Raw genomic sequence first — 22,701 nt, 5'->3', positions numbered from 1 at the left:
AATGCCACCAGCCGTATACTTGATAATGGGTAAAATGGTAACGTTTATGTTATGTGTATTTTACTACATTTTTTGTAAAAAATCAAATGGTCCTGGCCGGGCACAGTGGCTCACACCTGTAATCCCAGCACTTTGGGAGGTCAAGGTGGGCAGATCACCTGAGGTCAGGAGTTTGAGACCTGCCTGGGCAACATGACAAAACCCCATCTCAACTGAAAAAAAAAAAATTAGCTGAGCATGGTGGCGGGCTCCTGTAATCCCAGCTACTCAGGAGGCTGAGGCAGGAGAATCGCTTGAACCTGGGAGGCAGAGGTTGCAGTGAGCTGAGATCGCGCCATTGCCCTCCAGCCTGGGCGACAAGAATGAAACTCCATCTCAAAAAAAAAAAAAAAAATCAAACAATCCCTCCTCTGCTTAGAACTCCCATGGCTTCCTGTGCTCCGCATGGACTCCAGCCCCTTCTGTGGGCCTCCGGCCTCCTCCCCAGCCTTACTTCTCATGACTCTCTTCACCCTCCTCTGTGCATCCACAATCCTGGCCTCCTTTTGGCCTCATAAGGCCAAGCTCTTCCCACCTCAGGCCCTTCGCACATGCTGAAGCTCTTCTGAAAAGGTTTTCCCTCTCTCTTCATAGCTGCTTCTACTTCAGCTTTCAGTGTCTGTTTAAATGTCACCTCCTCAGAGACCCCTTCCCTGCTGTCCTGCCTCAGTGGATCTGCATCTCAGTCTCCACCTTTTGTTATCTCCACCACAACCCCCAGCTCATTCCTTTGCAATACTTCATTGTTTTCAAGACAGGGTCTCACTCTGTCACCCAGGCTGGAGTGCAGTGGCGTGATCACATCTCACTGCAGCCTTGACCTCCCAGACTCAAGCAATCCTCTGGCCTCAGCCTCCTGAGTAGCTGGGAATACAGGCATGCACCACCACACCTGGCTAGGTCATGTGTGTGTGTGTGTGTACACAAAATAAACAAAATATATGTAATTATACAATTATAATTATACAATTATAATTATAGAAATGTTTATGTGTGTGTGTGTGTGTGTGTGTGTGTGTGTGTATACATATATGTATGTAGAGACAGAGTCTCACTATGTTTCCCAGGCTAGTTTTGAACTCCTGGCCTCAAGTGATCTGCCTGCTTCAACCTCCCAAAGTGCTGGGATTGCAGGCGTGAGCCCCCGCACCCAGCCCCTTTTCAATGCTTACCACTTTGTAATTTGTCGTTTAGTATTTGTGTGCCTCCCTATATAGACTAAGTTTAATGAGGGCAGGCAGGACCTGCCTGTCTTACTCAACTCTGTGTTCTCTGCCTAGCACATAGTTGGCACTCAGAAACTCTTTGCTGAATTGATGACAGATCACCCAGCGGGCAAGGGAAACCACTGAGGCAGGATTTACACCCAGGCCTCTGATGCAATGCCTGTGTTCTTCCTACTCTTCTGTGTGACTCTGAACTGTGAGGCAGAAGGCTGAGCCGAGTGCCAGAGAAGAGAGTTGGAGGTGACCGTGCCCTTTTCACATAGCTGCGTCATCAGGCATCGGTGCCCAGGCCTTGTGCAGATCCCGTCGTGTGGCCGTCACTGCTGTAGATAAATCTTATCTGCTGGGAAAGGCACCTCTGGGCCTAAACAACAGATGTCACTCTAAGAAATCCCAGCAGAACCCCCACCCTGTCTCTGGCTGAGAACTCATCTACTTTTCTCTCCCTCTGTCCGTTTTCTCACACTCTACCAGAGCCAGGACAGGGCTTTTGCCCTAGGAAGGGAAGTGGTCAACTGCAGCCGTTGATAACTGCGTTGGAGGAACCAAAACCAGCAGAGGCAGCCCTCTCTCTTCCAGCTGGGGAAAGCCAGAGCTGGCCACTGCCCTGACCCGGCCCCAGCTGTCCTGGAGCCCAGGGATGGCCCAGTCCCCCAGGGCTGTACTCAGATCTTCCTCAAAATGCTCCATGTGGCCAGGCGCGGTGGCTCATGCCTAGAATCCCAGCACTTTGAGAGACCAAGGCAGGAGGATCCCTTGAGCCTAGGAGCTTGAGACTAGCCTAGGCAACATAGTGAGACCCTGTCTCCACAAAAAAATAAAAATTAGCCAGGTGTGGTGATGCATGCCTGTGGTCCCAGGTACCCAGGAGGCTAAGATGGGAGGATAGTTTGAGTCCAGGTGGTCAAGGCCGAAGTGGGTAGTGATTGCACCACTGCACTCCAGCCTGGGCGACAGAGCAAGACCCCATCCCTAAATAAGTAAGTACACGCTCCACGAACATCAAAAGGCAGGACACCCAGAAAACTCAAGCAAGCTGGGCTCACTGCTTGGTAAGAAATGCGGAGGACCGGGGGTGGGGCAAGGACTGCCTTGTGTAAGAGAACTGCTTTGGTATTGCCCAAACCGGAACAAGTCCTTCATCTAACGCAGTTCCTAATCTTTTTGTAATCTGGGGCCTTTGACATCTGGGGAAGCTTCTGGACCTCTTCCAAGAGTAATGTTTTTCAATGCATAAAACAGAACGAATGCATCGTATTGCAAATGATGCCAGCTATCTTGCATTGAAGTTTTGAATTTTTTTTTACTTGTAATAAATAGATGGAGTTCTTATAGTACACATTAAACTGTAAGAACAGCTGGCTCAGTAACTACTATAATTTTGAAGTAATGATACATATAAGTTATATTTTGAGATATCTCCAATAACTATACTGTGGTTTAAAAACATCTGTGATTTTGACTGATGACAAAGTTAGTGGGGTTTTTTTTCCGTTTTTTTTTTTCTTTTGAGACGGAGTTTCGCTCTTGTTGCCCAGGCTGGAGTGCAGTGGCGTGATCTCAGTTCACTGCAACCTCCACCTCCCAGGTTCAAGCGATTCTTCTGCCTCAGCTTCCCAAGTAGCTGGGATTACAGGCATGCGCTACCACACCCGGCTAATTTTGTATTTTTTAGTAGAGACAGGGTTTCACCATGTTGGCCAGGCTGGTCTTAAACTCCTGACCTCAGGTGATCCACCGGCCTCAGCCTCCCAAAGTGCTGGGATTACAGGCATGAGCCACCGCGCGCCTGGCCAGTTAGTGATGTTTTTAATGCAACTGTAATTTGTTACCTACATTCATAATTGAAGGAAATATTAAATTTCAGTTAAAGGCCAGTGGCTCATGTCTATTATCCCAATTTAAAAAAAAAATTGGGGGAGGCTGAGGCAGGAGGATTGCTTGAAGCCAGGAGTTTGAGACCAGCCTGGGAAACAAAGCAAGACCCCATCTCTACAAAAAATAAAAATAAATAAATAATAAATTAGCTGGGTACAGTAGCATGTGCCTGTAGTCCCAGCTACTTGGGAGGCTGAGACAGGGGTATCACTTGAGCCTGGGAGTTTGAGGCTGCAGTGAGCTGTGCTCGAGCCACTGCATTCCAGCCTGAGCAACAAAGTGAGACCCTGTCTCTAAACAAACAAAGTAATAATACGTTTCAGTTAGAGGTTAATGAAAATAAAGACAATTTTTTTCCCACCCAAGTTCATAGACCTCCTGGATTCTTTCTGTGGACCTCAGGTTACTCTTCCCTAAGTTGTTTTGTTTTTGTTTTTTAAGAGACAGGGTCTTGCTCTGTCACCCAGGCTGGAGTGCTGTGGTGCAATCGTAGCTCACTGCAGCCTCGAACTCCTGGGCTCAAGGGATTCTCCCACCTCAGCCTCCTGAGTAGCTGGGACTACAGGGGCACACCACCATGCCCAGCTAATTTTTTAAAACATTTTTTATAGAAATGGGGTACTGTTCTGTCACCAAGGCTCATCTTGAACTCCTGGGCTCAAGCAGTCCTCCCACCTCAGCCTCCCAAAGTGCTCAGACTACAGGTGTGAGCCACCATGCCCGGCCTTCTCCTTTAAGTATTATTGGCCTCACTTTCCCAACTAAAATGGGAGCTCACTAAGAACAAAGGCTGTTCCTTCATCTTATACTTAATACCTTGAAAGGGCCTACCACACAGTAGGTGGTCACGTGTTAGTCTGTTAGGTCTTTTGGATTTTCTAGGTAGACAATCACTTCGATTGCAAATAATAGTCTTTCTCTTTTCAATCTTTGTATTTCTTTTTTCTTGTTTTATTGCATTGACTGAGCTCATCAGTGAAATGTTGAATAGTAGCAATGATGGAGGGCACCCCAATCTTATTATGCTCAATACTCATTAATTTATGCAATAGGAATGTAAAGTACCTACTGCAGGTCAAATCCTGTGCCTGGGGATAACAGTGTAACACATTTGAGATCTTTTCCTGTCCACTGAAATGCCTGAGCAGTAGCAGGATTTCAGTAAACACGACAATGCTGAGAATATCACCAAATTCTCCAGACTTGCTGAAGTGTTCCTTTGGGATCCTGGTTCCCAAAAAGTATGGACATAGGTCCCTGCTGGTGGCCCCAGGTTCCAGGCCATCAGTAAGGTTGGGGGCTGCAGACTTTCCCAGGACCACTGCAACGTGGAGCAGAGGCAAGTACCCGGGGAGAAGACTGAGCGATGCCTCTGTAGGGGAAGGGATGGGGGAAGGCAGCCAGGGGATCGAGCCAGGCCAGGGTTTGAGCCTTGCCTTGCCTTAGCAGGGTCTGTTGAGGTCACCACCTGTCTGCACTAAGGGTCTAACTACAGGCAAGACCAGATGTTAAGACAGAGGGCTGCAACTTCCAGGTGTGCAACTAGGGGACGGGGTACTTGTTCCCTTTTCCCTTCCTCAACCAGAGGGGAGTGAACACAGAGGAGGGGCTGTTGGGAGCAGTCCCCACATCCTCTCCACTCTGTCTAGCTGGCCCTGGGGGAGGAGGAGAATTTTTAATAAAATATAAGGAAGTTGAAGTTGAAAATGGACCAGACTATGCCTTAGGAACTGGCATGGGACTGTTGTAATAATACATGACTGAGAAGTCAGGAGATCTGACCAAAATGTTTTTAAGAAAGCCTTCTGGCCAGACGCGGTGGCTCACGCCTGTAATCCCAGCACTTTGGGAGGCCAAGGAGGACGGAGCACGAGGTCAGGAGATCGAGACCATCCTGGCTAACACGGTGAAACCCCGTCTCTACTAAAAATACAAAACATTTAACCGAGCGTGGTGGCGGGCGCCTGTAGTCCCAGCTACTCACTCAGGAGGCTGGGGCAGGAGAATGGCATGAACCTGGGAGGCGGAGCTTGCAGTGAGCCGAGGTCGCGCCACTGCACTCCAGCCTGGGTGACAGAGCGCGACTCCACCTCAAAAAGAAAAAAGAAAGCCTGCTGCAGGCCAGGCATGGTGTTTCACGCCTGTAATCCCAGCACTTTGGGAGGCCGAGGCAGGCGGATCACTTGAGGTCAGAAGTTCGAGACTAGCCTGACCAGCATGGAGAAACCCTGTCTCTACTAAAAAAACAAAAATTAGCCAGGCGTGGTGGCAGGCACCTGTAATCCCAGCTACTCAGGAAGCTGAGGCAGGAGAATTGCTTGAACTCAGGAGGCAGAGGTTGCAGTGAGCCGAGATCATGCCATTGCACCCCAGCCTGGGCCACAGAGTGAGACTGTTGCTGAGTGGAGTGGCTCACACCTGTAATCCCAGCACCTTCGGAGGCCAAGGCAGGCAGATCACTTGAGGTCAGGAGTTCGAGACCAGTCTGACCCACATGGTAAAACCCCGTCTCTACTAAAAATACAAAAATTAGGCATGGTGATGCTGGCCTGTAATCATAGCTACTCGGGAGGCTTGAGGCAGGAGAATTGCTTGAACCCAGGAGGCGGAGGTTGCAGTAAGCCAAGATCGCACCACTGCACTCCAGGCTGGACGACAGTGAGACTCCGTTCCAAAAAAAAAAAAAAAAAAGAAAAAAGAAAAGAAAGCCAGCTGCCCAGCAGAATTGGGGAAAGCCGAGTCAGTTGAAGCAGACAATACCCCTATGGGAGGCAGAAGAATGCACCCCCCTACCAAGATATCCACATCCTAACCCCTCCAAACCTGTATGTTGCCTTAAGTGGCAAAGGGGACTTTGCACGTGTGGCTATGTGAAGGGATCCTGAGCTGGAGAGATTAGCCTGGATTATCCAGGTGGATCCCATATAATCACAGGGCTCCTTAGAAGGGAGAAGACGCTGTGACCATGGAGGCAGAGGTCGGATTGAGACAGCCAAGGATCACAGGCACCTCTCCAGCCGGGAAAAGCAAGGAACACACTACCCTGGCGCCTCCAGAAGGCACAGCCCCACCCACACCTTGATTCTGGCCCTGTAGGACCCATCTGAGACTTCTGGCCTCCAGGGCTGTAAGATAACACATTTGTGTTAAGCCACTAGGTTTGTGGTGATCTGTTAACAGCGGCATGAGGAAACTAACACAACCCCAAGGAGGTGAGCCTCTCCCCACAGCCCCGACTCAACCGGAAGGGAGAGGTGTGCAGAAGACGGCTTTGCAGGATGTTTGGGACAAATGGTCTCTGGGAGAAGACAGAAGCTAACAGAACTGATTCGACTGTGTGAACAGGGTGCTGGGAGGGCCCACAGGGGAGGGACTTCAGAGCTGGGCCTGCGCCTGCGGGGCCGTACGAGTTGGCCCGGAGCAAGGCGGCCCAGGACAGGCAGGGGCTGCACGCGGTAAGGCTCCCTCTTGCCAGTACCATCCCATGAGCAGCCTCAGCGCCCTCGACCAAGGGAAGTTCTGAGGGCTGAGAGGTTGCTCATTCGTCAGAGCATGCTGCCCACCCTCCACCCCTGCATGGCAGAAACTGTGCAGGGGACGAGGCCAAGGAATCAGGAGACCCAGAGGCAGGGGTGGCCCGGAGACGGTGGGATGGAGCAGAAGCTCCCCGAAAGGGGTTGGCGGGGTGGATTCGCCCCGCTCCAGCCGGCGGAGGAAGGAAGTGGTTCCCCCGCCCACCCTTCCTTTAGGCTGGCCCGGGGCAGGATTCTCGTGATCCGCGATTCGCTCCCACGGGCGGGACCTTTGTAACTGCGGGAGGCCCAGGACAGGCCCACCCTGCGGGGCGGGAGGCAGCCGGGGTGAGGGAGGTAGGGACGAACGGGTGGACTGACCACAGGCAGGGACAAGGGGACTGAGACCCGGGCCGAGGCCTAGAAGCCCGCCGACCGTTGGGGGTCTGCGGGCTGTGGGGGCGGGGACGGGGGCGGGGGCGGCCCGGGCGGGGGCGGGGCCTGGTACGGTACGGGGCGGGACGGGCTGGGCCGGACCTGCTCTGAGGCTCCCAGTGGCAGCGGTGACCGCGGGCGGGTGGGGCGCCGGGTAAGTGCTCGGGCCGGGCGGGGGGCGTACCCCGTTTGGCGTGCAGCCCTTTCTACAAGACCCCCAGTGCCCGATCCTTCCGAGAAGAGGGGACCCCCCCGCATCTCCGCTGTCCAGGCCTCGCCGTGGAGCCCCAGCAGGACCCCAGCCCTCGGTTGCCCTCGGCTCTGGCGTGTCCCGGCGCGGGCGGGCAGTGCTTCCCCTCGGCGGGGACTGGAGTCCAGGGGAGGGGAACGCGGGAGACGCCGGCCCTAGTGACCCCCCGATCCCGGAAAGTTGGTGGTGCACGCCGCCCTGGGCCAGGTGCCTTCAGTTCTTCACACTCCGCGCAGCAGCCGCAGGTGACCATCGTCGTCTCCCTCTTAACAGGTGAAGAAACCAAGACGCAGAGAGGCCAAGCCCCTTGCCTTGGGTCACACAGCCAAAGGAGGCAGAGCCAGAACTCACAACCAGGTCTGTGTCCCCTAAGTCCTCGGATGCATCGTCCCTGCCCCGCTGCCCTCCCGGGAGATTGTAGGAGAGAAGCAGGGGCTGAGGCAGTGCTGGATGTCCCGGGAGAAGGCTGCAATGAGCAGGCCCAGCCATCCCTGAAGGAGGAGCCCCGGGGCAGCAAACCCTTCCCTAGAAGCACTTTAAAAGCACCCACCTGTTGGAGACAGAGATGCTGAGGAACAAGAGTGATTGGGGCCAGGGTAAACGCCAAGACAGAGAGGGGAGAGCAGTTCCTCACTGGAACTCCCTCCAGGAACATTGCCCCCACCACTTTTACCAGTGCTGGGTGTGGGGGATCTTGCAGGCTCAGTTCGTGACTTGGCCTGTCTCTGCCTCAGTTTCCGCATCTGTCCCATGAGGTTAAGCATGTACCTACCTCGCAGGATTGCTGAGAAGATGATATAAGATGCTTGGTGTACAGGCTTAGCCCCTGGCACCAGGTTACTACCAAAAGTTCATGGTTCCAGTGCTTCCTCCACCCTCCGTCCTGCCCCTCTGAGAGTACTTCTCTGTCCTGGGCACCTTTAACTTCAGGTTGTTCAGGGCTGAGATCTGCAGGATTTCCGGACAGCCCCACCAGCAACTAGGAGCTGCTTGAGTAAGACCAAGGTGAGGGGGTGGCAACTTCTCTGGCTGACTCCCCAGAGGGAAAGGCTGATAAGGGCAGGGTTTTGAAAATCTCTGGGCTGAGGCTTGCACAAGGTCCAGAGCTGCTCTGTGGCCCCTGCCCTCCCCGACACAGGTTTAGCAAGAAGGAGAAAGCCAGAGTGTTCTTGTCCCCAGACTTGATCCTTTGCTAGTCACTGGGGCTTGGGCCCTGGGAGCTGTCATCCACCACCCCCCTCCTCGTCCCTTCCCCACAGTCTAGGCTAGCGACAAGTTCTAACCCAAAGCATATCCTGAATCCGGCCACCCCTCCACCCCCTACTTCCACCCTGAGACCAGGCCGCCAGCATCTCTTGCCGCCTCATCACGCTGGACCCCTCACTTCCATCCAAATCCCCAGCATCACCTGCCAAGCCCTCTCCATGATCAGGCCCTGTGTGATTATTCTCAATTTTTCTCTCTGGCCACTGTCCTGTCCACTGCTGTCCCCAGCCGCCACCTCCTAAGTACTCCGCTCTCTCAGGGGCTGTGCACAGCACACGTGTTCTTCCTTTTCCCGGGAATGCTCTTCTCTGCAATCTGTGACATACTCCCTTGTAATTCAGGGCACACCATAAATGTCGAGTTGTCCCTGACCACCCCACTTAAGGAGACCCCGCCTGCTCCCTGGCCCCTTACTCTGGCTGGCTGGCTTCCCAATGCTTAGCTGGGGGGTGGGGGTGTGGTCTGTCTTGTATATTTCCTTGCTTCCTTGTTTGTCTCCCCAGGTAACATGTCAGTCTACCAGGATCGTGATCTTGCCCTTGCCTCTTCACCTTGGATTTCCCAGAACCTGGGAAATCAGTGCCTGGCACCTAGGAATGGCTCAGATACTTTTGTACAGTTGCAGGCAATGTGTCAGCCATCCGCCTATTTTTCTTCTCATTGCTTGACAGCATTTTTTCTCCCGTTTCTACATAGACTTCAGAACTATCCCTCCCAAGAGCCCACTGCCTTCCTCAGCTTTTCCCTAAAGTAGGGCTTGGGGGTTGAGGGCCACTTCCAGGTTTTAGCCATACTATTCAACTTAGCTATAAATATCATTGTCCATATTGTGCATGTTTTTGGCTATCAAATGGCTTCTTGGAGATACAGTTTCCTAACCAAGGTGTGCAAGTCAAGGGTGGGATCATTTTGGAAGCACTTACCTCTTGTGACCAGGTAGCTATTTAGAAAAATCATCCCCAGGAATGTGTGCACATTTCTCTGCAGCTCTGCAAGCATTGGTTTTTATCCTTTTTATTTGTTTTGGCTAGTTTAATGGAGAAGGGCATGGTAGTTTTTAAAGTTTCTGTTGCTTGAATTGCTGAAGCTGAGTGTTCCTCTGCGTGTGTGCTAGTTCTAGCTCCTGTCTTGCAAAGGTAGGAAATCTCCAGGGCACCTTAATTTTTCCCTTCACCTCCTCTTGTGGTGATGGTTCCACTTGAGCCCCTCTCGTGAGAGCAGGTTGAGAATCCCAGGGGGCTGGTATAGGGACATGCAAAGCTGAACTCTGCTGGGTCCAGAAGTTGCTCTGCCAGTCAACCAGCGAGAAAGTCTAAGAGTCCCTTGCACCCTCAGCATGTAACTGTGGGGAGAGAAAGAACCTTTTTAAAGTTTTCTTGAAAGTTTATTTCAAAATAATTTTTTAGAATTAGGCCAGGCACGGTGGCTCATGCCTGTAATTCCAGCACTTTAGGAGGCTGAGGCAACGGATCACTTGAGGTCAGGAGTCCAAGACCAGCCTGGCTAACATGGCAAAACCCCGTCTCTACTAAAAATACAAAAAAAAATTTTAGCTGGGCGTGGTGGTGGGCACTTATAATCCCAGCTACTCAGGAGGCTGAAGCAGGAGAATTGCTTGAACCTGGGAGACAGAGGTTGCAGTGAGCCGAGATCAGACCACTGCATTTCAGCCTAGGCAACAGAACGAGACTGTCTCAGGGGGAAAAAAAAATTATAGAAGTTACATAGAGGGATCAGGTGCAATGGCTCATGCCTATTATACTAACACCATGGGAGGCTGAGGCAGGAGGATCACTTGAACTCAGGAGTTTGAGACCAGCCTGGATAACATAGTGAGACCCCCCTTTCTACAAAAATTAGCTGGACTTGGTAGTGTGTGCCTATAGTCCCAGCTACTCGGGAGGTTGAGGTGGGAGGATCGCTTGAGTCCAGGATCTTGAGGCTGCAGTGAGCTCTGATCACACCACTGCATTCTAGCCAGGGTGACAGAGTGAGACCCCAACTCCAAAACAAAACAAAACAAAACAACAACAAAAAAAGGGTGTGCAGGGTTATTTATTGAAGCGCTGGGGTGGGAGGAGATTGGAAACAACCGTAAGTGTCCATCACTAGTAGGATTAAACACATTCCTACAGGGGACTCATGTGCAGCCGTGACAAGGCGTGCACTTCATACAGGACACACTGGCATAGAACCACCTCTGAGATACTGTGTTAGTCTTCTGTGGCTGCTGTAACAAATGGCCACAAGCTTGGCAGCTTAAGATAACACACATTTATTATGCTACAGTTCTGGAAGTCAAAAGTCCACAATTGGTCTCAGTGGGCTCGAGTCAAGATATGGGCAGGGCTGTGTTGCTGCTGCAGGCTCTGGGGGAGAATCTGTTTGCTTGCCTTCCCAACTTCTAGAGGGGCCCACATGCCTTGGATTGAGGCCCCATCCTCCATCTTTAAAGCACTGAATCTTCAGATCTTTCTGACTCCAGCCTCTGCTTCTGTCCTCACAATCTCTTCTTTCTCCTGCCTCCACTTATCAAAGACCCCTCTGATGACATTGGGTCCACTAGGATAATCCAAAATCATTGCCTCCATCTTGAGAGCTGCAACTTAATCATGTCTGCAAAATCCTTTTTGCTACGTAAAGTAATATACAAGTTCAAGGATTAGGGTATGTGCATCTTTGAAGGGGAGCATTATTTTGCCTACCACACCCTAAAGGGAAATAAGGTTCACAGCAGTATGTGGGTTCACATTTGTTTACAAAAAAAAAAAAAAATAGAAGGTTGGGGGAGAGTATCTACTCATGTGCTTGTGAGGGCATAGAATACTCCAGAAGGCGACGTAGGAAACTGGTCAGAGGGTCAGAGCGACCGCTTCTGGGAAGGATAATGGGTAGAGGGGAGACTGACTTGTCATAGAATATCTTTTTGTATAATTTAAATTTTTTACTACATGCATACATCACCTATGTTAAAAATAACGTTTTAAAGTAACACCTACTCATTGTAAAAGTTCACGCCTCCCAGAAGCAGAGAAGGAAAGCCCCACACCCAGATCACTCCCTTTTCTTCCAAAGATAACCACTGCGAAGAGTGATCCTTACGGACCAAAGAAAAGCATCTGTATTTCTTTTGACTTAGATGGGGTCATCCTGTAGACTCTGCCGTAATGTGACTCCTCTGTTTGCTCTGTGGCTGGCGTCTTTCCACGTCCATATGTGAATACTCAACAGCACTAGCAGCTCCTGCTGCTCAGAGGTGCATTCACTGATGTAGCTGGTGGTGGGTGTTCAGAAGGTTTTACTGTTTTTCAGAGCAACCCCAACACTGTAATGTCTGTCTTTTTTCAATTGGAGTGAAATTCACATAATGTAAAGCTAACCGTTTTAAAGTGAATAATTCAGTGGCATTTAGTACATTTCACAGTGTGCGGCCTTCACCTCTATCAGAACATTTTCACTGTTTTTCTTTGTATTAAAATTAATAATATATAATTTTGCTTTTTAAAAAAATACCTTGTTAGCTGCACAGAACATTTTCATCATCCCAAAAGGAAACCCCCTAATCCATTAAGCAGTCACTCCCCATCCTTCCCTGCCCCCAGCCCCTGGCAACCACCAATCTGCTTGTTCTGTTCTGGACATTTCATATCCTGTTCTGGACATTTCATATCAATGGAATCATACAATATGTGACATTTTATGTCTGGCTTTTTTCACTTAGCATGGTATCTTTGAGGTTCATCTACATTGTAATAAGTATCAATACTTTATTTCTCTCTCTTTTTTTTTTTTTTTTCCTTTTTTTTTTTTTTTTTTTTAGATAGAGTCTTGTTCTGTTGCCCAGGCTGGAGTGCAGTGGCACGATCTCGGCTTACTGCAACCTCTGCCTCCTGGGTTCAAGCAATTCTCCTGCCTCAGCCTCCGAAGTAGCTGGGATTACAGGTCCCCACCACCATGCCCAGCTAATTTTTGTATTTTTAGTAGAGACGGGTTTTCACCATGTTGGCCAGGCTGGTCTCAAACTCCTGACCTCAGGTGATCCACCCACCTTGGTCTCCCAAAGTGCTGGGATTACAAGTGTGAGCCACCACACCTGGCCCCCTTCATTTCTTTTTATGGCCAAATAACGTTCCATTGTGTGGACAGACCCATTTTGTTGATCCATTCATCCATTGATGGACAAGCGGGTCGTTTCCACCTTTTGGCTTTTGAGAATAATGCTGTGAAAGGCTATGAACTTTCGTGTACAAATAAGTATTTGTTTGAGTCCCTGTTTTAGTTCATTTGGCTCTATATCCAGGATGTATGCCCTCCTACATACACTTTGTACTTTACACTAATTTCGGGCACAGTTAAAACTAAACTAACTTAAAACTAATTTGTAAGAAAGGATTACAGAGCACATACCAAGGTAGATGGCAGCAAGGTGATAGATCTGGACAAATGTCTTTTTATTTTTCAGATCCAGAGGCAACAGGGACATGGCCACCTGGGACGAAAAGGTAATGGATTCTGTGGTCTTGCAGCATTAGAGGATATCCCAGCCTTGAGAGGATAATTCTGTTTGGTGTTTCAAACAGGAGAGGGAGAACTCCCTGTTCAGGTGTTTCCACTATACTGAAATATTTAAAATCAAAATGATGAAAAGCTGTAAAAGGACTTCACAAAACCTCCAAGTAGCCTGATATTCCACATCAGACCATTTGAATCCCAGCCCTGTATGTTAATAACTATGTGCATTTTTTTTGTTTTGTTTTGTTTTGAGATGGAGTTTCACTCTTGTTGCCCAGGCTGGAGTGCAATGGTGCAATCTCAGCTCACCAGAACTTCTGCCCCCCAGGTTCAAGCGATTCTCCTGCCTCAGCCTCCCAAGTAGCTGGGATTACAGGCATGCACCACCACACCTGGCTAACTTTGTATTTTTAGTAGAGATGGGGTTTCTGCATGTGGGTCAGGCTGGTCTCGAACAGTGCATGTTAATAACTATGTGTCCTTAGGCACAAAATAACTGTGTGCCCTTCAATTCCCTGAGCCTCAGTTTCCTTATCTGGAAAATAGTGAAAAGATTATTTACCACCCCTGCCCTTGCAGGATTGTCGGGAAGATTTGATAATACAGTGGTCTCAGAATGTTAGGCAAGTACTGAGCCCATACAGGGCTTGGGCACAGAGAAGTAAAGTCACTTCTCAAGATCACACAGCTAGAAAGTGGCAGAAATGGGATTTTAGGCCAGGTGTGGTGGCTCATGCCTGTAATCCCAGCACTTTGGGAGGCCAAGGTGGGCAAGTCACTTGAGGTCAGGAGTTCAAGATGAGCCTGGTCAACATGGCAAAACCCTATCTCTACAAAAATACAAAAATTAGCCAGGCGTGGTGACATGCGCCTGTAATCCCAGCTACTAGGGAGGCTGAGGCAGGAGAATTGCTTGAACTTAGGAGGCAAAGGCACGGTGGCTCACGCCTGTAATTCCAGCATTTTGGGAGGCCGAGGCAGGTGGATCACCTGAGGTCAGGAGTTTGAGACCAGCCTGGCCAACATGGTGAAACCCCATCTCTACTAATAGTACAAAAATTAGCCAGGCATCCTGACGCACACCTCTAATCCCAGCTGCTTAGGAGGATAAGGCAGGAGAATCGCTTGAACTTGGGAGGCAGAGGTTGCAGTGAGCCAAGATCGCACCATTGCACTCCATCCTGGGTGACAAGAGCAAAACTCCGTCTCCAAAAAAAACAGAAATTGGGATTTCAACCTGGCCTGACTCCAGAGGAAATGCTTTCCTCCTGTATCTTATGGCCATCTCGAGTAGGAAATAGACTGTGTCTTTGATATGTGAGGTGCAGGTTTGTTGGATTTGGGGGGCATTGGTTGTGAAGATTGGGGGCAAGGTAGAAAGGAAGTGTTGACTTTCACATCAGCTGTTCATCTTGAGGTTCTGGGGGCCTAGCCAGGCCAAGCTGGCGAGGGCAGAGCAGGAAGCTCAGGGCAGCAGCAGGGGTGAGTGGGGCAGAGTCTGAGAAGCAAATGTGAGGGTCAGAATGACCACAGGATGATGATGATGATGATGGTGATTGTGTATTTCATCAAATTGATGACCCTGGTAACTGTAAGAGTTAGGAGCCCCAGGAGCTCCAGGTATCCTTCATAAGAGAGTCAGCATGGAAGAAAGGTTAAGTGGGAACTGTTCATGCTTTTCCTTCATTTGTAGTTCCCTATTAAATTAGGCAAACCAAAAAGAACATTTGGAAATGCTTAATGCTGATTAGACTGTGATGAAACCAGCTCACTCATACATATCACGGGGGACTGGGTCAACCCATGCCACTGTTCTAGACACAAAATTTGACCATGTGTATCAAGAATCTTGAAAATATCCATATTCAAGCCTGGTCATCTCACTTATGGGAAAAGAACCCATAAAAAAGAAAAAGTACAATTTATGGCACCATGTTTCTTAGCACATGAGACAACACTGTGCGTGCACCTTATTTTATGTACTATGAAGAAAAAAAGCAAAACCATGTGCTGCCATTTACTGTGATAAAAAGTAACACAAGGCTGAAACCGATCAATTGTCAGGCCCAGCCAGATTTCAGAGACATTAAAATGTGAGAAAACGTGGTCTTAGAATTGGATTAAAAACCATCCAAAATGGTTTAAAAACATGCAAAATGCAATAATGAGATCATTTGACTCCTTGGTAAGTTTCCTGGCCTCTGAACAGGTGCGAATCTGACGCATATAGTGGTAAAAATTAAGATAGAAAATTGTCTGCTGTCTTTTTTTGTTTTGTTTTTTTGAGACAGGGCCTGGTTCTGTCTTCCAGGCTAGAGTGCAGTGGTGCAATCTCGGCTTACTTCAACCTCCGTCTCCTGGGTTCAAATGGTTCTTGGGCCTCAGCCACCCTAGTAACTGGAATTACAGGCGTGCGCCACCATCTCCAGCTAGTTTTTTTTGTTTTGTTTTGTAGTTTTGGTAGAGACAGGGTTTCTCCATATTGGCCAGGCTGGTCTCGAACTCCTGGCCTCAAGTGATCCACCTGCCTCAGCCTCCCAAAGTGCTAGAATTACAGGCATGAGCCACCGCACCTGGCCCACTGTCTTTGATTATAATTGTAAAAGATAAAGACAGGTGGGAGAGAAAGAGGTAGATGGGTAGATGACACATAAGTTTGGTGTGCAGGGATTGTTATGAATTTATTTCCCTTTCTTTTGTTCCTTTTTTCACAATAGTAATAAATAGATCAAGGCTATAGGTCTGTTCATGGGGTAAATGGCAGCAGGTCAAGCTGGGGATATGCATTTGAGTCTGGGGGTTCCAAATGAGGCTGGGGGTTGCAGGAATGAGTTGGTGGGTGAGGACCTTGTCAGAAGCCCATACCAGGGCATAGACACAGCAAGGGAAGTAGGGATTGCAATGCAGAACCAGGGACACACCTTGGGGAACTCCCAGGGCCTGGAGCCTGGAGCCTGTTTGTTATCACACAGAGGCTAGCCTGAGAGGGTGTTGTCAGGAGGACATTGCTGGGGGGCTGGGGAAAGAGCCAGGACCGCTTGTGGCAAATAAGCCTCTTACTGGTTTGAAGAACATGTTCCTTTTCATGATCTGCCCTTATGGAATTAATTGTGTTTTGGAAAAAAGTTGTCTTAATGAGATTGCTTTTAGAGCTTTTTGAGTGTCAGCTCTCCTCGTTTCTGAGAGGAAAACAGCTGTGTTAGGAGAGAAACTGGTGGGGTTTTGTAGCCATGGTGCAGACCTGGCTTGCAGTTCTGCTGAGATAGCCTCATCGGCCCTCCTCAGAGCCCCTCTCTGCCCCCTGCCACCTCCCAAAGCTTCAGTTTTCCTCTTTTGTAAAATGGGAACTATCACACTACCTCACAGAGTTGAGGTGAGGGTTAAACAAGATTGCATGCGGAGAACACTTAGCCGGGTGCCTGGCTCGAGCCTGCATTTAAGACATGGGAGCTGCTGGCTCTGTCATGAGGATGAACTGGCTTTTCAGCCCTCAGCTGACCTTGTTCCTCGGCACAGGTGACTGCACTCAGCAGCCACCTCTGGGGAACTTAAGAGCCAGGTGTGTGTGGAAATCCCTGCAGCTCCTGGGCTTATTTCGCATGAGGCATGCAGAGGCCCTTGGTGCAACTGGGGTTCCTTACCCACCTCGGCTGCACATCCACCACCGCAGCACCCAGACCACACCCAGATGGGTTGAATTGGAAGCTCTGAGCCCAGGACTCAGGTTTTGGGGTGCCTTAAAGCTGCCAGGTGATTCCAACATGCAGCCTGGCCTAGGCAGCCCCTCCCTCTGCAGAAGGAGGAAAGAGGGATAGCTGAGCTCTGTGTCCTGTGGTTTCCATGGCCAAAGCATCAGTAGATATTGGCTCAGGTGACCTAGTCACACAGGTGGCAGCTCTTCATTTCTACCTAGGTAACTTTTTCTTTTTTCTTTCTACACTTTTGTAAAACAAATAGCACAGCCCCTGCTCCTGGTTGACATGACTGAAGTCACAGGCTTGGACCAGACTCCCCTCTCAGTCATTCCCAGGAAATAGGCAGAGCGTGTCCCCCCAAAACTGTGTCTTTAAACTCAATGCATTGGTGAGTCCTGAAATCCATTGAGTGGGCTACAGTCGACCTTTTAAGAAATGAAATAGGGCTAGGTGCAGTGGCTCACACCTGTAATCCCAGCACTTTGGGAGGCCAAGGCAGGTGGATCACTTGAGGTCAGGAGTTTGAGACCAGCCTGAGTAACATGGAGAAACCCCATCTCTATTAAAAATACAAAAAATTAGCCAGGCGTGGTGGTGCATACCTGTAGTCTCAGCTACTTCTGGGGCTGAGGTGGGAGGATCTCTTGAGCCCAGGACGTTGAGGCTGCAGTGAGTCCTAATCATGCCACTGCCCTCCAGCCTAGGTGGCAGAGTGAGACCCTGTCTCAAAAAAAAAAAAAAAAAAAGAAATAGAATGAAATGGAAAATAAGAGCGCCTCACATAGTAACTTCAGTGCTAGTTATGGAATGTGTGTACACAAGTCAGTGTGTACTGAGATGCAGGGTATGAAATGTGATTTCTTATTGAGAAACACTGCTCCAAACTCCCTTCCCAGCATGGGGCTTCCCCAGCTGTGAGGAGGGTGCAGGGCTGGGCAGTGTTCATGAGGGGTCCTGCAGGAGGAGGGGGAGCTGGGCTTGGCAGCCTGGGTTGGAATCCTAGCCTTGCTTCTCGCTGGTTGTGTGACCTGGGGCAAGTCACTGGCCTCTCTGTTCTCAGTTTCCTCATCCATAAACAGAGACATTGCAGTCCCCGCCTCATGGGCTTGTTACAGTATGTTAATGAAGGTCTTTGCACAGAGCTCAGAAAATATTAAATAGCAGGTATTCTGGAGATAATTGGAATGATTACAGTTCCTACTCCTGTAAATATGTCCCATATAGTCTGTATGCAGCCCTGCCATCATCTCACCAGGCTGACCGGCTCATCTATCAGGCAGGAGGGTTCCTAACCCTATAGAAAAGGAGACAGTTGGGGAGCATGGCTTTAGGGGAACCTGGGCTGCCAGTTAAGCCCCTCAGCCTGTAAGCAGCTCCTCCTGCCAGAGCTGATCAGCTGTCACGGTGGTTGTTTTCATGAACCTCAGACTTCCTCCCCACCCTAGAGAAGGAAAAGTTTCTACACTTATTTAAAGACTTCCCTGATTTTAAAAATAGGCCTTCCTCAGAACACGGATCCCCTGGGGCAGGAGGGGAGAAGTGCTGGGGGCAGCTGAGCCTGCTGCTCGGAGTCCTCTTGCCTCCCCACAGAGAAGAGATTTGCTCAGGGGTTTCATTCCACCTTCCACCATCCAGGAGGTATGTTTAGCAGGAGCCTGTGGTCTGCCAGGCACAGAGGTCATGCTGTGAACAGCTGGGCCACATGAGAGTGTGATGGGGAAGGCCTGGCCAGCTCCTGAGAGCTGAGATGAAGAAGAAGATAGAGGACAGGGTGAAAGGGGGTTGCACATTCTACGCAAAAGAAGTCACGTGTGCAAAAGTCCTGTGGTTGGAGAAACCAGCCAAGTATGAAAGGCTCAATGTGGCCAGAGTGGGGAGAGAGGTGAGAGGGAAGGTGAGAAGATGGGCAGACAGAGGCTAGATAGAGCGTGCAAAACAGGAGTGGGCTTCTGGGAGGCATTGGTGTCTTTTTTTTTTTTTAACAGACAAGGTCTTGCTGTATCACCCAGGCTGGAGTGCAGTGACACGATCACAGCTCACTGCAGCCTCGACATTCTGGGCTCAAGCGATCCGCCTCTCTCAGTCTCCCAAGTAACTGGGACTAGAGGCGAGCACCACCACACCTGGTTAATTTTTAGATTTTTTTGTAGAGACAGAGTCTCACTCTGTTGCCCAGGCTGGTCTTGAACTTCTGAACTCAGTGATCTTCCTCAGCCTCCCAAAGTGCTGGGATTACAGGTGTGAGTGACTGCACCCAGCCAAAAGTTTTAAATAAGGGAGTGTGTCAGGGTTCCCGAGACCCTATGCCCAGCGTCAGTGACTCACTAGGAGGACCTGTGGGACTCGCATGCAGATGTGCTCCTGGCTCAGATTAATTGCCACAAAAGGACTGAAGTTAAAATCAGTAAAGGGAAAAGGCACGTGGGGTGAAGTTCAGAAGAAACCTGGCACAAGCTTCCAGATGGGGGCAGAGGTCCTTGGGGTCACACTTATTTCCTCCAGCAGGGAGTTGTGACAAGATGTGTGAAGTGTTTGCAAGCAGAGCAGTTCCTTAGAGACCCAATGCCCAGAGTTTTCATTGGAGCTGGGCACAGAGGTACCCTCTGCCTGGCACTTAGAAAAATTCCATACTCTCCAAACGAAAGTAGGAGTTCAGCATAAACCATGCTGTTTCCACAAGCAGTCTAGGCACAATGAGCTACTCTTATCAGGGAATGGTGGGAATTTTCCAGAAGTCCAAGTTCCCAGATGCCAGTGGAGGCCAGGCAGGCCTGTCTGAGGAAGGCAGCCTCGGGACCACTGGGCTGGCCCTTTTCTGCACAGGGAGTGATGTAGTCATGCTTGGAGGGATGCTCTCCTGCAGCTGATGGAGAATGCAGCAGGGAAGGAGAGAGCAGAGAGGAGCTGCGACAGCCTCCAAGTGAGGCAGGGGGTTGGCCAGGGCAGTGGCAGAGGGTGGGGGAAGTAGGTGGCAGATCAGGGGTCATTTAGTTGCTGAAATGCACCAGGCTTAATGCTGGACAGGGCTATAGGGGAGGATGAGTGAAGCTAGGACTGGGGACAGCCGCTCTGGCCCTGCCTGGGTGGTGTTAAGACCCTGGACCAGGAAGCAGCACACCTGGCTGCAAGTCTGTGGACTGTCCACTGACAGGTGGTGGTTACCATGTTGCAGTCTTCAGTTTGCTCCTCTGCTAAGGGAGGTAAGACTGCATCTCAGAACCTTGATCCCATCTCTTATTTATTTATTTTATTATTATTATTATTGAGACAGAATCTTGTTCTGTTGTCCTGGCTGGAGTGCAATGGCATTATCTCGGCTCACTGCAACCTCTGCCTCCTAGGTTCAAGTGATTCTCATGCCTCAGCCTCCCAAGTAGCTGGGATTATAGGCATGCACCACCACCACCCCCAGCTAATTTTTGTATTTTTAGTAGAGATAGAGTTTCACCATGTTGGCCAGGCTGGTCTTGAACTCCTGGGCTCAAGCAATCCACCCACCTCAGCCTCTCAAAGTGCTGGGATTACAGGCATGAGCCACCACTCCCAGTCCCATCTCTAAAATGTCATTTTTGTTGCTGAAAAAAAAATCTACTTTTCTGCCATTTTTTTCTCTGTATTGGCAGAGAAAAGAACAAAGCTAGTGGACTTGAGTTCCTGTGCTGGCTTTATCACTTACTTATGATTTTATTTTATTTTTGGTTTTCTCTTTCTTTTGAGATGGAGTCTTGCCCTGTCACCCAGGCCGGAGCGCAGTGGCACAATCTTGGCTCACTGCAACCTCCGCCTCCCAGGTTCAAGCAATTCCCCTGCCTCAGCCTCCCAAGTAGCTGGGACTACAGGCACGCGCCACCACGCCTGGCTAATTTTTGTATTTTTAGTAGAGACGGGGTTTCCCCACGTTGGTGAGGCTGGTCTTGAACTCCTGACCTCAGGTGATCCACCAGCCTTGGCCTCCCAAAGCGCTGGGATTACAGGTATGAGCCACCACACCCAGCTTTATGTTTGTTTTTTAACAACGCTACATGAACATATGTATAGCATAATAAATTAAAACAGCAAACAGGTATATATTAGGTTGAATCATATGAAATTATCAATTTCTTCTAGTTTTTATCTACAAAGATGGCATTTTTAAGTCCTCTTTTATATCAGAAAAGTTTTCTTGAATTATATCTTTGTTCTAGTCTATTAATCTCATTTCCTTATTCAGGGATTCCAGTTATGAGTATATTGGTTCCTTCTCTTCCCACCTCCACTAAATACTTCATTCACCACTTAACTCCCTGCAGGCTGGATCTCACTCCAAAAATGGCAATTTCTTAGGGATAAACCTTGTATTTGTTTTCATGCTGCTGATAAAGACATACCTGAGACAGGGAAGAAAAAGATGTTTAATTGGACTTATAGTTCCACATGGCTGGCGAGGCCTCAGAATCATGGCAGGAGACGAAAAGCACTTACATGGTGGCAGCAAGAGATGATGAGAGAGAAGTAAAAGCAGAAACCCCGATAAACCCATCAGATCTTGTGAGACTTATTTGCTATCATGAGAATAGCATGGGAAAGATTGGCCCCCATGATTCAATTACCTCCCCCTGGGTCCCTCCCACAACACATGGGAATTCTGGAAGATATAATTCCAGTTAAGATTTGGGTGGGGACACAGCCAAACTACATCATTCTGCCCCTGACCCCTCCAAATCTCATATCCTCACATTTTAAAACCAATCATGCCTTCCCAACAGTCCCCCAAAGTCTTACTTCATCATTAGCCCAAAAGTCCACAGTCCAAAGTCTCATCTGAGACAAACCAAGTCCCTTTTGCCTATGAGCCTGTAAAAATCAAAACAAGCTAGTTACTTCCCTACATGCAGTGGGGGTACAGGTATTGGGTAAATACAGCTGTTCCTAATGGGAGAAATTAACCAAAACAAAATAGTTACAGGGTCCCTGCAAGTCTGAAATCCAGTGGGGCAGTCAAATTCTAAGGCTTCAAAATGATCTCCTTTGACTCCATGTCTCACATCCAGGTCAGGCTGATGCAAGAGGTCGGTTCCCATAGTCTTGGGCAGCCCCGCCCCTGTGGCTTTGCAGGGTATAACCCATCTCCTGGCTGCTTTCATGAGCTGACATTAAGTGTCTGTGGATTTTCCAGGTATATGGTGCAAGCTATTGGGGGATCTACCATTCTGGGGTCTGGAGGACTGTGGCCCTCTTCTCACAGCTCTACTAGGTGATACCCCAGAAGGGACTCAGTGTGGGGGCTCCCACCCCACATTTCCCTTCTGCACTGCCCTAGCAGAGGTTCTCCATGAGGGCCCCACCCCTGAAGCAAACTTTTGGCCGGGCATTCAGGCATTTCCAAACATCTGAAATCTAGGCAGAGGTTCCCAAACCTCAATTCTTGACTTCTGTGCACCTGCAGGCTCAACACCACGTGGAAGCTGCCAAAGCTTGGGGCTTCCACCCTCTGAAGCCACAGCCTGAGCTGTATGTTGGCCCCTTTCAGCCACAGCTGGAGCAGCTGGACACAGGGCACCAAGTCCCTAGGCCCATGAAACCACTTTTTCCTCCTGGGCCTCTGGGTCTGTGATGGGAGGGGCTGCTGTGAAGGTCTCTGACATGGCCTGGAGACATTTTCCCAAGGTCTTGGGGATTAACATTAGGCTCCTTGCTATTTATGGAAATTTCTGTAGCTGGCTTGAATTTCTCCCCAGAAAATGGGTTTTTCTTTTCTATCACATCATCAGGCTGCAAATTTTCCAAACTTTTATGCCTTACTTCCCTTATACAACTGAATGCCTTTAACAGCAGGCATTGAATGCTTTGCTGCTTAGAAATTTCTTCTGCCAGATACCCTAAATCATCTTTCTCAAGTTCAAAGCTCC

The 22,701-nt window shown here is 49.4% G+C and overlaps 1 protein-coding gene across 10 annotated transcripts in view; it reads left to right on the top strand.

Annotated features, from left to right (window-relative positions):
- The first annotated feature begins 6,339 nt into the window (after positions 1-6,339).
- Positions 6,340-22,701, top strand: part of HVCN1 (hydrogen voltage gated channel 1) — a 40,892-nt gene continuing 24,530 nt past the window's right edge. The window contains exons 1-4 of one of the 10 annotated variants that reach the window (XM_063784943.1): positions 6,886-7,012; positions 7,614-7,697; positions 8,271-8,345; positions 13,069-13,108. In XM_063784943.1, coding sequence (XP_063641013.1) covers positions 13,088-13,108 — 21 coding nt within the window. In that variant the 5' untranslated portion in view covers positions 6,886-7,012; positions 7,614-7,697; positions 8,271-8,345; positions 13,069-13,087. Of the gene's footprint in view, positions 6,599-6,744; positions 7,013-7,134; positions 7,245-7,613; positions 7,698-8,270; positions 8,346-13,068; positions 13,109-22,701 lie in introns of those variants that run through there. The other 9 variants (XM_063784942.1, XM_063784940.1, XM_063784939.1 and 6 more) reach the window with 9 other exon arrangements.

The sequence above is a fragment of the Pan troglodytes genome, chromosome 10 (assembly GCF_028858775.2).
Source record: "Pan troglodytes isolate AG18354 chromosome 10, NHGRI_mPanTro3-v2.0_pri, whole genome shotgun sequence".
NCBI classification, from domain to species: Eukaryota; Metazoa; Chordata; class Mammalia; order Primates; family Hominidae; genus Pan; species Pan troglodytes.
The sequence above is the reverse complement of the archived record's forward strand: the minus strand, read 5'-3'. Positions and strand labels throughout refer to the sequence as shown.